This window comes from Dipodomys merriami, unplaced genomic scaffold (assembly GCF_024711535.1).
Source record: "Dipodomys merriami isolate MVZ:Mamm:240054 unplaced genomic scaffold, mDipMer1.0.p SCAF_3, whole genome shotgun sequence".
In the NCBI taxonomy this organism is placed as follows: Eukaryota; Metazoa; Chordata; class Mammalia; order Rodentia; family Heteromyidae; genus Dipodomys; species Dipodomys merriami.
Genome location: NW_027204492.1, coordinates 23,401,809 through 23,414,320, shown reverse-complemented (window position 1 = coordinate 23,414,320; position 12,512 = coordinate 23,401,809). Strand labels below are relative to the sequence as shown.

The 12,512-nt window shown below is 37.2% G+C and overlaps 1 protein-coding gene across 9 annotated transcripts in view; it reads right to left on the bottom strand.

The window, feature by feature from the left end:
• Positions 1-12,512, bottom strand: part of Tenm1 (teneurin transmembrane protein 1) — an 875,459-nt gene that overhangs the window by 364,324 nt on the left and 498,623 nt on the right. For all 9 annotated transcript variants that reach the window (XM_070039761.1, XM_070039760.1, XM_070039769.1 and 6 more), the window contains one exon: positions 9,532-9,772. In XM_070039761.1, the coding sequence (XP_069895862.1) occupies positions 9,532-9,772 (241 nt within the window). The remainder of the gene's footprint in view (positions 1-9,531; positions 9,773-12,512) is intronic.

Here is a 12,512-nt window from a genome sequence, read left to right as displayed (position 1 = left end):
GGCTTTTTTCTTTTTGCTTATGTGGTGCTGAGGAATCAAACCCAGGTCCTCTGGCATGCAAGGCAAGCGCTCTACCACTGAGCCACCTTGAACTACTTACTTTTTATAAAAGACTCTTAACAGTTTTTATAAGGAAGACACAATGTTGTGTTATCAAAGCTAGCTGTATGATGTTTTAAAATGGATGCTTATTTGACAAGAAGAGTAAAGAGATTTTCTGGGATAGAATTAAAACATAAGAGAATCTCGTGGACTGGGAAGGTGGCCCAGTGGTAGAGTGCTTGCCTTGCATGCCTGAGGCCTTGGGTTTGATTCTTCAACACCACATAAGCAGAAAAAGCTGGAAGTGGCACTATGGTTTAAGTGGTAGAGTGCTAGCTTTGAGCTGAAGAGCTGAGGGACAGCACCTAGGCCCAGCGTTCAGGCCCCATGACCAACAAAAAATGATAAGAGAATCTAAAAACTGTAATATATTTAAGGATTGGCCCCTGTATGTGGAAGCCGTGTATAACACCTTAACAGCTTTCATTATAGCCTGAAATGTCAATTTCTGTATCCTAGCTTAAGAATGCTGGGCTTTGGGACTCCAGAATAGTTCTCTCTGATTAAACCAGACAGAATGTACTTTCTCATATGATTATCCAACCTGGTTAAGAAGATGTAAATGCTCATTTCTAGCTCCTTTCTCAGCTCTTTCCTTCTCTTCTCTTTCCCAGCTCTCTCTTCTCTTTCCCAGCTCTCTCTCTTTCCCAGCTCTCATTCCCAGGCCTTTCCCAGCCATGTGGAGGGCCAACATGGCCTGGTGCCAGCCAGAACAGTGAATAAACCTACCCTTACCTGAAAAAAAAAGATATAAATGGAAAAGGAAGAATAATGCCTAATATCAATGAAATGGAGAACTGATGACTATGCATGACTTTGAGTATGATATGATCCTCCACAATGTCCATTCCTCTATCATTAACCAACCCTTAATGATTTTTTCGGGGGGTCCGGTCGTGGGGCCTGAACTCTGGGCCTGGGCGCTGTCCCTCAGCTCTTCAGCTCAAGGCTAGCACTCTACCACTTGATCCACAGTGCCACTTCCAGTTTTTTTCTTTTTGCTTATGTGATGCTGAGGAATCGAACCCAGGGCCTCATGCATGCAAGGCAAGCACTCTACCACTGAGCCACCTTCCCAGTCCCTCCTTAATGATTTTTGAAAGAAAATGATTTTAAGCAATTTCACACAGGAAAATGCACACTTATTACCCTCTATGCACTTCAACATTTTCTCTGCTACCATCATCCTGACCTTTGTTAGATTGGCTGTATACAAGCATTTCTACCTTGGGTTTCCATTTATGTAAATCCAAAATTTAAGTATAGTACCACTAAAAATTAGAAATGCACATTAGTTCAATGGGCAGAACTTGAACCTATATAGCCTGCATTCAAAACCTAACACTATGTCATAGCCCTTCATGCAGAATTTCACAAAGTTCCTTAAATTCCTTGTACCTTAGTTTTGTTCTAAATATGCTCTTCAAGAACAACTGAAATCACAGAAAAATAAAAAAAATATCTCTGGAAGGCAAAATTTACTTCTGCAGAAGGGTGCACCATTAGCCAAAAATCTGTTAAGCAAGCATCTGTCTGCTCCACTATTTATCCCGAATACAGCAAGCTCTGATATTCTTGTCAGACTGATTGAGTCGTTTCCAATCTGCTTGTGATTGGCTAGTTTGAATAGGGTAAGATGTACTTACTCAAGATGATTTTGAAATGAGATTAACAGTAGATAAATAACCTTAAAACATACACACACTCTCTGCTATTTCTTGAACAATTTGAGCGGTATCCTCTGCAGAATGTCTTAGTTCTATCTTAGAAAAAACAAGTTAAGGATAAAACCTTACATTTCAAAAATCCTTCCTTATGCCAACTCAGTTCCTCTTTCATTTTCAGGTCAAAGCAAAACTTTTTAAGCAACACGCTTTGATTGAGAAAGACAGTTTGTCCCACTGTTTTTGAAGTCTCACTTTAGCATAGCAACACTAATAATACCTACTTTATGGGTATCAGTGTGAGGATCGAAGGAGAAGAATTATAAGGGCTTGGAAAAGTGTTTGCCATGTAGTAATGATGCATATTTAACTATTACTATTGTTAGCCGGGTGCTGGTGGCTCACTCCTATAATCCTAGCTACGCAGGAGGTTGAGATCTGAAGATCGAGGTTCAAAGCCAGCCGGGGCAGGAAAGTCCGTGAGACTCTTATCTCCAATAAACCACTCGGAAACTGGAAGTGGTGATGTGGCTCAAGCTGTAGAGCACTTGCTTTGAGCTGAAGAGTGAAAGGACAGTGCCCAGGCCCAAAGTTCAAGCCCCACGACTGACCAAAAAAAAAAAAAAAGTACTATTGTTACTCATATGAGATCACAAGTTTCTGTAGCACAAGAATTCTTATTGTTGATAGTTGCTACAGAGAACAAGTGATGTCAGTAAATGCCCACTGTTCAGGATCTGCACAGACTGGGAGATACATGAGAATATTGGTTGTTTTTAGAGCAGATTAAAGTTAATGTGGTTCTCTGAACTGTAGCGACTCTGAATTCCTCTCATTGCCAATAGGCCTGTGCAAGGATCTTGTATTATACTGAAAATAGCATTTCATATACATTTTCTATGTATGTGGCTCTGAGTCGATATTTTGTATATTTTCCAATTCAGTTCTTGAAACAATCCTACAAGGTAGAGCTGTCATTTTCTCCATATAACACAGAAGGAAATTGAGCCCTACAAAATGTTCACAACAATACAGTAGCTTAGTCCTGGTATGTTGAAGCATATATGTTTATAAACATCAGTCAGTCTCTCCAGTTTTGGTGGTATTCCTGTAGTTCAAGGTTGTAAAAGATACTCACACCCAAACAAGACAATCCAGGTGCTGGGAATGCTAAGATAAAGCATGAAGATGGAGCTAAAATGACTGGTATCTGAGTAGACTCAAGGAAAATCACATTCTTTAATAGACTGGATAACTGAGGCATTGTTTCTCTGGCAAACAGCAATCAAAAGCCTATTCCAGAGGATGATCACAGAACAGTCTCATAAAGCCTTACAGATGTGTATCATTAAAACACAGGGAAGGGAATGTTATGATAAAGATTGATGAAAGAGTATATTTTGTGTGAAAGCATACCAAAAGAGGGAGTGGAATGATCTTGTACGTGTTTATTTGGGGACAATTGTAATATAAGCATAGAACCACTTTAAATTAGATGAAGACAGAAATAATATCATTCCTTGTGTTATTATTTATCAAGTGTTTACTATGTTCATGGCTACTATTAGCATATTTCAAGTATTAAGCCATTTAATTCCTATAACAGCCTTATGAAGTAGGTTTTACCATACAGATGAAAAAAAAAAGAGAATTTGGTGATGTTGAGTAATGGGGTATAGGGCACATAACTGATGAGTAGTAAATTAGAGAGTCTACAATAAGCCTCTTAGCCAGATGGAAGAAATGATGGGTCATTTTCAACACACCAAAGTATCATAGGAATAAAATGGAGTAAGCATGAATAATTTCAACTCCCCAACATCTGTTGGTTGAATTTTTTAGCTAAAGGCAAATATATGGCACATTCCCTAAATCTCAATCTCTCTAACTGATGACTATACCTACCAGAAGAAGAGAAAATGGTGAGGAGAGGTGACATTCTGAATTACTTTCAAAAGTAAGAAACTGGTGAGTTGATGGTGAAAGGATTCTTCAGAGAAAAACACCATTTTATGGAAGGATGATAAATAAATTATAAATCCAAAATCAAAGAATTTATGAAAGCAGCTCACCTAAAAAAATTAGACATGATACTCTCAAATACTAATGAAATAAGAGAATTTCTTTATTTTATTTTTTTAATTATGAGAATACCATACAGAGGAGTTACAATTACATAGGCAAGATAACGAGTACATTTCTTATCAAGCATTGTTGCCTCCTCATTGTTTCCCCTTCCCATCCCTTTCCATAATCCTCCTCTCCCCCACCCGATCCTCCACCCACCCCCCACCAAAGTTGTTAAGTTCATTTTTCACATAACGACTTGTACATCTCATTGTTGCAATGGGTACAACTGTATACCTAGTTAAAGGATTTGTTTTTTTCCCTTCCCCTCCACAAATTATACCAACACCAAAAACAATGAAAGTATGGGTTATACTGTGGGGGAAGAAAATGTGGTATATATACACAATGGAATTCTGTGCCTCCTTCAGAAAGAATGACATCGCCCCATTTGTTAGGAAATGGAAAGACTTGGAAAAAATTATATTAAGTGAAGTAAGCCAGGTCCAAAGAAACATAGGTCTCATGGTTTCCCTTATAGTATATGTCTGTATCTAGTGTATGTCTGAGTCAAGCAGAAAAAGTCAGATAAATTGATGTTAGGGAAATGAACCCTAAGATAAGTATTCAAATGTTTTTTGTTTTTTTTTTCCTTTCATGCAATTGTTTCTATCATATTTATAAGATGATTTCTATGTTGCTTTGTATGACCCTCCCCCACAGAAATAAGAGAATTTCTATTGAACTCTATATGTTTTATTTGGTTCTCTTTATTAAGATTCAATTTCTGGATGACATGTATTAAAATAGAGGGATGATGAGACCCACCAAAACTTGTGCAAAAGGCAGGAGTAGGAAGAGAAAAAGTTAAAAAAGAATGCTATAGATGGACTGAATTTGATCCAAACACATTATAAGTATGCTGTAAATATAATAATAAAATTCTTTTGTATAATTTACATAAGGCAATAACTGAAAATATAATAAATGGATGAAAACCAAGGATATGTAAATGTATTAAGGCATGATGAAAATAGGATCAAGTTGGTTCACAGCTACAAAAAGCCCGGGGCTTGAAAAAATACTATTAATGATGACAGAAAATGTTTCTTTTGATGTTTTAAATATATGTTTAGAGCAGGAAGACAAAGATAAGAAGAATGGGCAACTCATGAAATTGTTATTCTCTGAGAAAAGTAAGAGAGGCACTATCAGCTATTAGTTTTCTTTGTCTAAAGGTATCATTGAATTAACACTGTAAAATACTACCAATTACTATAACAGAAAGACTAAGAGGCAAAGTGTACACTAAACGACAATTGAGTGCTCTAAATGAATTCACAAATTCTATCTCAGAATGGAGAGAGATCTTGTAATTTGGCATGAAAGTTTCAGAGACTGTGGTGCAGGAAATGAGGCAGAAGATGAGAGATGGCAATCATTGGCTTCAGTTTCCAAAAGAGACAGGAAGCATAGGGGCTCCCTAGACTAGACTGCAAAGTACCATGGACATTCAATGCACGATTCTACAAATTCTTAAAATAATTATTTGTAAGAAGCTATGAATAAAAATGATAGTAACCATGAGAATAAAGAAAGGTTCTCTAAGAAGTCATGATAAACAACCATCCCATTTCTATTTTGACTTGGTTATTAGATTGGAAGATGAGGAAAGATGTAGGCATACTGGATCTAGATATCAGCAAGGTATTTGAGAAGATCACTCATGATATGCTTCTGAACAAGATGTAAAATGTGTGTTGTGCTGTTAGGAAAAGAATGTTTCTTGACAGATAAAGGTCATCCTGCAGAGAGGTTTCCAGTGGCATGCTGTGGATCTTTGACCTTGATGTGATTCTATGTAGCTTTATTGTTACTAACATACTGAAAAGGATGATTTATGTCTAACAACCCTACATATTGCACAAGTAAAAGATTGGGGTAAGCACTTTGTATGGTAATATTAGAATTCAGCTACACTTCCACATACTATCAAAAGAAATGAGTAGCCAGATCAAGGCTATACACATATTTTGATTATCTCTTTCCTTCTCAAACATGCAATTTAAGAAGCTTCAACTACATAATTATACAATAAACAAAATATCACTTAGCTTCAGAACATGTTGAGAAGGCATAGGCTTGGCATTCCCAGAGTTGTCAACTTATTCAGTAATAGTTCCATATAGGAAAATAGCCAGTACTGAAGTAAACCGCACTAATAGGAATAATAGTTAAGGGAGATTCCTGATTGTTGTTGTTCATGGAACACACACACACACACACACACACACACACACACACAAATCCAAAATGACTGAGTCAAGGTTATTGCTAAGAGTCTCATCAAAGAGGCATTGCATCTGCTCCCACCTCTTGCCCAAGGATTAGCTGAAGCTGACCTTGTTGTTACTTTACCACGATTTTCCTCTCTTCTCAGTCTACACTGAATAAAAGAATAAATTACAAAAATTGATAAGAAATTTAAATACCATGTATCACAAAAGAGATGAACCTGGCTAATCCAAATGCCTTTCTTAGGTTTTTTAATCTAGAGCCACCAAGACAGACAGCAAGTAAAAGGCAGGTGAAAGAATGAAGTAAGAGGTGTTGGGTGGAGTCAGATAGTGCTATGAAAAAGCAGAAGCCATGTGTTAAATAGAAACAATATTGAGCCACTCTGGAAAAAAGAAGACATTTAGCAAGAAGATTCAAAATGCAGAACCTTTATGAGTCTTATTAATGCCAGAGACTTATGAGCTTTAGTCCTATATTCAAGTGTTGACTACTATTTCTTGGGTTCCCAGAGACTAAAACAAAACAAAACAAAACACTCATCGAATGAAACATACATTAAAAAGATGTTCTAAGTTCTTCAAGGTAACCAGAATGTCCTGTGTTCCTCACAATCAGAAATGTTCAAGGCTGAATGTCTTAGATTTCAAGAATAGTTTAGACAAAATTGAGCATATTCTAAAGAAACATTAGGCAGGGAAGTTTGAATCTAGTACATGTCAGTAACAGGTGCAAGGAATGAGGGAGGATGAAGAACACAATGAAGAGCAGACTGAGGGACACTGAAGGCCTATTAGATGTGGGAAGGATTTTATTTATTCTGTGAAACTCTATAATTTGATATGGGAATAAAATGGGTTGAGTGAGAAGAGGCAGATTTGGGTTCAAAAAGAACTTTCACTAGTTTTTTGGGAGGTAGAATGGAATGCCTCAGGAATATCTCAGTTCTCTGTTTTAGAGATATTTATGCAGAAGGGATGATAATATTGCATCTCAATTTTATAGTGATTTACAGTATATGAGGCACTCTTTACTGCTCTACATTTATCTTTTTAACAACTTGGCCATGGCCAGGTTTTTTGAGGTGTTTAGGGATAAACCCAATACCTTTCACAGCCTGAGGACTTCCTTGACCACAGCAGCATACCTACAATCCTGGCAACTATTTTTATATTTGTTTTTATAGATGAGGAAGCTCAGTGTGTTTGTATTACATAGCTCATGCCTAAGGTCTTCAGCACCCACAGTTACTTTTTATTGACTAAACATGAAATGAACATTTAAAGGATATATTTGGAAAATTCTATTTGATCAAACTGATAGGACTTCTATGTATTTTAAAATTCATTTTTATGATACTGAATATATTTTTAAATGTACTAAAAAAGGTTCTTCACTCAGTCTCATATGAAAACTTATGTTCTTCCCTGCATCTTATGAAACTGAGACCAATTAATATATTCCTTGAATAGATACAGAAGGTTCGTGGGTGCGTTTGTACAAACATCCCTAGATGTACATTTCAAATAAGAATAGTATTCTTTCTCCATTTGCCTGAGCCCATTCCAATCCCAAATAACAGATTTCCTGTAGAGGAAAGGAGTGTGTTTGCTTGTCAGAATTGCTAGTTAACCATATTGCCCTACTGTTTCCTCTGCAAATGAATCAAAAGGAAGATGAGGAAGTCACTACTGTTGAAAACTCTGAAGAAGATAGACATTAATATCTGCTTTTGTGACTTTATTAACTTTCTCTTTTCAATTAAAAACAAAAAGAGAGTTGCAATGATGCATGAACTCTGCTCATTAGTACTTCTCTAATAGTGTTATCTTCATCATAGGTGTTTACTGATGAATTTTCTCTTGGAAAGTAGAAGAAAAAGTGTTGATGAGTCCACTTGATTGATGGTACTCTTTTCTGGACTTGTGCCATAGTGCTTTTGGTTTATTGGTGGTAACATACTCTCTGATACCACAACTGGCATTTATATTAATATCCTGGTAAGGAAAAATGTGTTAGAATGTGAGCTTATTAGTGTTCCCGCTTCTGTTTTGATTCCCAAAGGAGATTAGGATAGAAGTTGATACTAAACAGTGTTTTTCAAGTGATATGCTATGGCCATTATTTATACACACTAATGTCTTTAGAAAAGTTAGTCCATAAAGTAGACAACAGTAATTCTTCAAATTTAAAAGCTAACAAAATACTATAAATTAGTACTTTTTTTTTTTGGTCAATCATGGGGCTTGAATTCTGGGCCTGAGTGCTGTCCGTCACTCTTCAGCTCAAGGCGAGCATTCTACCACTTGAGCTACAGCATCACTTCTGGTTTTCTGATGGTTTATTGTAGATAAGAGTGTCATGGACTTTCCTGCCTGGGCTGGCTTTGAACCGCTATCCTCAGATCTCAGCCTCCTGATTAGCTAGGATTGCAGGCATGAGCCACCGGAGCCTGGCTCAAATTAGCACTTTTTATGTTAATAAAAAGTTATATTTTCTGGTAATGAAGATTGAACCCCGGGTCTTATGCATACTAGACAAGCGCTCAAGCCCTATATCTAACAGCAGAGTTACTGAAAATCAAATGACTTCTCAATTAATATCATGTAATGTGAAAGTACTTTAAAACCTAAAACTGTAGAGTAATATAACTTAAATCATGTGGAAAGAAATTGAGAAGTAAATTCTGAAACTTAAATACATGAAGTGACAGAAAAATACTGGCAATTTTTGTTGTTGTTGTTGTTGTTTTTCCTCAAAAGGCCACTTGAGCCACAGTGCTACTTTTAGCTTTTTCTGTGATTAATTGGAGAAAAGAGTGTCAAGGACATTCCTGCCTCAGTTGGCTTTCAACCGCAGTCCTCAGTTCTCAGCTTCTGGAGTAGGATTATAGGCATAAGCACTAGCACTTGGCCCCAAATATTTTAAAATAAATACTGGAAAGCAACTCATTTTTTCAAATTATCTTAGTATAAATCAAATGGAGTCTATCACTTCTCCTCCAACTATGCTTGAATTTTTCTGTAATCTTGGTTTCTTAATACAAGGGACAATTGCCTTTGGGGCTATAGTGAAAGCTCAGATAAGTGCTTCATTTCATATTTTTGTGAGTGGATGACAGGAAGTGTTTATGCATCTGAGGTTTCATCTCTATACACACATCTGATTTGGTCTTTGTGCCTGAACGTGAGTACCTGTGTGCCTGTTGAGGGTTCTGTTCTTTTGTCCATGCACCTGTGTGTGTGTGTGTGTGTGTGTGTGTGTGTGTGTGTGTGTGTGTGTGTGTGTTGGTGTACATTTGTGTTTCTGTGCACAAAAGTGCTGTGTGTGGAGATCTTACAATCAGTAGATCAATTCGAGGCCCATATTTAAATTGAATGGGATTAATAATAAACTCAAATACCTGGTCTCCAATGGTATGTTGCTATTCAGGACCCAGCTGTTATGCAGATGGACAGAATCCTGTGTACTGGTTGGGGGAGCTGGAGCAGCTGGGCTAGGCTGGCTGCGGGTAGTCATTGATCTCCTCTGAAGAGAATCCGCTGTAGGGGGTGGCTTCCTGGCACAGGTGCAGGCATGCGGAGGAGGTGGTGGAGGTGGGAGGGGTCTGAAGGTGAACTGGTTGTGCGGGCTGTTCTGCACCTCTGAAAAGGATAGAAGAAAAACACAAAATGGAGACTTACTCTCGCACTTGGCAATCAGGAAAACACAGCATGGTAAATCTCTGGGATTTTAGCTAATATAACCTATGGGGTAGTGAGGGAGAGTTTTAAGTTTATCCTATCTCTAAAATAGTCACTTCAGTTACAAAAGCATGAGCAGCATGATTATGAAATGTAAAACATTCACAGTTACATTTACATGTAAATTCTTCAGGGCTATAGCAGCTAAAAAGTAAATGAGGCCGCCTCAAACAATTTGTCATAGTTTCTGCTACTGAACAAATAAATCATCAACAACACACTAAGTTACAGAACAAAAATGAGCTGATTTCCATCAGTTGCAAAAACCTCACTTCAAGAAAACACCAGTGAAAGGCACAAATTTGTAGCAAGGAAAATCATTCAATAGATCAAATCAAAATACAAGGCCACCTTCTGGCTTACCTCAGGAAAGGACTCTAGCCTGCCTAAACAGGAACAAATCCATATTTCAGAAATAAAGAAAAGAAAAGCACACTAGTGTGTATATCAACTGCATGAAATTAGTCTCTTTATCAGTCCCCACCTCACTCAAGAGTGCTATGTGTAAAAGGCTCTCTGAAGAGAGTTTATTCTGGTTACTATAGATATTTCCATGGCCATGCAAAGCGCAGTTGGCACCCTCCCCTACTTGTCACACTTTACTAGGAGCTCTGCCATGTTAGCATCAGCTTAGGCAGCAGGGAGACTGGATTTTTCTCTGCTTGTTCACAGAAGGGGCAGCCTAGGATAGTGGTTCTTAGACTTCTGTTGCTATTGTTTGGTATTTTTCCACTGCTCTCTGGCAGGCACATGGAAAGGCAATGAGTTAGAAACTGGCCCATGAGAAATGCCCCAATTAAACCCTTTTGAAAAGAAATCATTACTGTAGCTGATAGTCACCTCTCTTCCACAGGAGAAATATAATAGATGTCAAGTGATTGCTTGTAACACCAGCACATTCTGGATAAACTTTGTAGACAGCATGGTTTTGTCCCACCTCCCCAGTGACAGAGTTGAAAAGCAGAAAAAATGCCAGAGGCTTTCGATGCCTAGCAAAGGGCTCAGCTGGTTTGTACTGAAGCCCACTTTACAGTGACTGATCATAGGCACAAAATCACTTCTTTCAATCTTTCCACCTCAGACATGAATTTTAAAGACATTGGCACAGTTTTCATATTTTAAAATGACATTACTGTCCCAAGAGCATGAGAGTATGAAAAATTCTTGGATAGATTTTCTTAGTACAGTGGCACCCCTTTAAATAAATTTGCCATATGAAAATCTAAATTGTACAAAAGATAAGCTTGGAGAAGGGGTGGCAATCATTTTATGTAAAGGATTCCTTTAGATAGTCAGCTATCTGTGTATATTTCAAATGCTTCATGAATTTTCTAAATCATTCCCATTATTCCAGGTTCATCCCAAATCCCACATCTACTAAAAAGTCATCACTAGTACTTAACATCTCATTAACTTTTTTAAATCTCTGAGCTCAGGCTCATAACTATAACTAGAAGTATGTTTTCGATTCTTGGAAGTCATAGATGATAGAATGCTAGAACTGATAGGACCTTGGAGATCCTTTAATTTTTTGCAGATGAGAGTTTGTCCAGACTCTTTGCAAATTAGTGATATGGTCCAAACTAGAATGTCATCTGACTCTCTGGTCAAGCCTATTCTTTGTATTGCATGTTTCTGTAATGAAACATCTCTTTTCCTTCATACATTTAGAGACACACAATCTTCTATATTTTCTGAATTTTCAGTTTATTTTTATATGTCTGTTTTCCACTTTGACCACACCTCCTGAAATGTAGAAAGGAAGACATGTGGCATAATGCTACTCATATTGGAAAGAGGAGCATTTGGAGGAATGGCAAACCTGTGTTTAAGTTTAGTCTCTGTAATGTAGAATAACACATTATTTGTAAGATGGATACAGTTATCTATTTCCTAACAATTAAATTTAATTATTGTAAAATCTATTTGAACTTAAAATATCAATAACTATTTGTTCATTGAATGTAGTAGAAGTATAAAACTTTACAACTGGAAAGAACAATAGGGATATAGTTCAACTACAGATGAAGAATCATAGCCCATAGAGAAGTGATCTGCTCAAAGTCATTCAACTTGTATGAATTGGCTTGCTCACATCTGATGATTACTAGCTTAGTACTCTCTGTATAATGCTTTAAAAGGAGACTCTCTTTTGAGGAACCTCCATACTGCTTTCCAAAGTGGTTGAACAAGCTTACACACCCACCATCAATGTAGTAGGGTTCCCTTTTGATCACATCACCTCTAGCATCTGTTGTTATTAGATTTCTTGATTATAGCCATTCTGACTGGGATGAGGCAGAATCTCAATGTTGTTTTGAGTTGCTTTTCTTTTATGTCTAGAGAAGTTGAGCATTTCTTCATGTGTCTATTGGCCATTTTTATTCCCTCTTCAGAGAAGCCTCTCTGTAAGTTCACTTATTAATGGGGTGGTTGTTTCTTTGAGGATTTGTTGTTGGGGGATTTAATTTTTTGAGTTCTAAGTATATTTTAGATATGAGACCCTTTTCTGTTGTATGGATAGTGAAGATCTTCTCCCAATCCATGGGCTTTCTATTGATATTACTAGCTATGTCCTTTGCTATGCAGAAGCTCTGCAGTTTCATGAAATCCCATCCAACCTTTCTAGGATGATCTTACC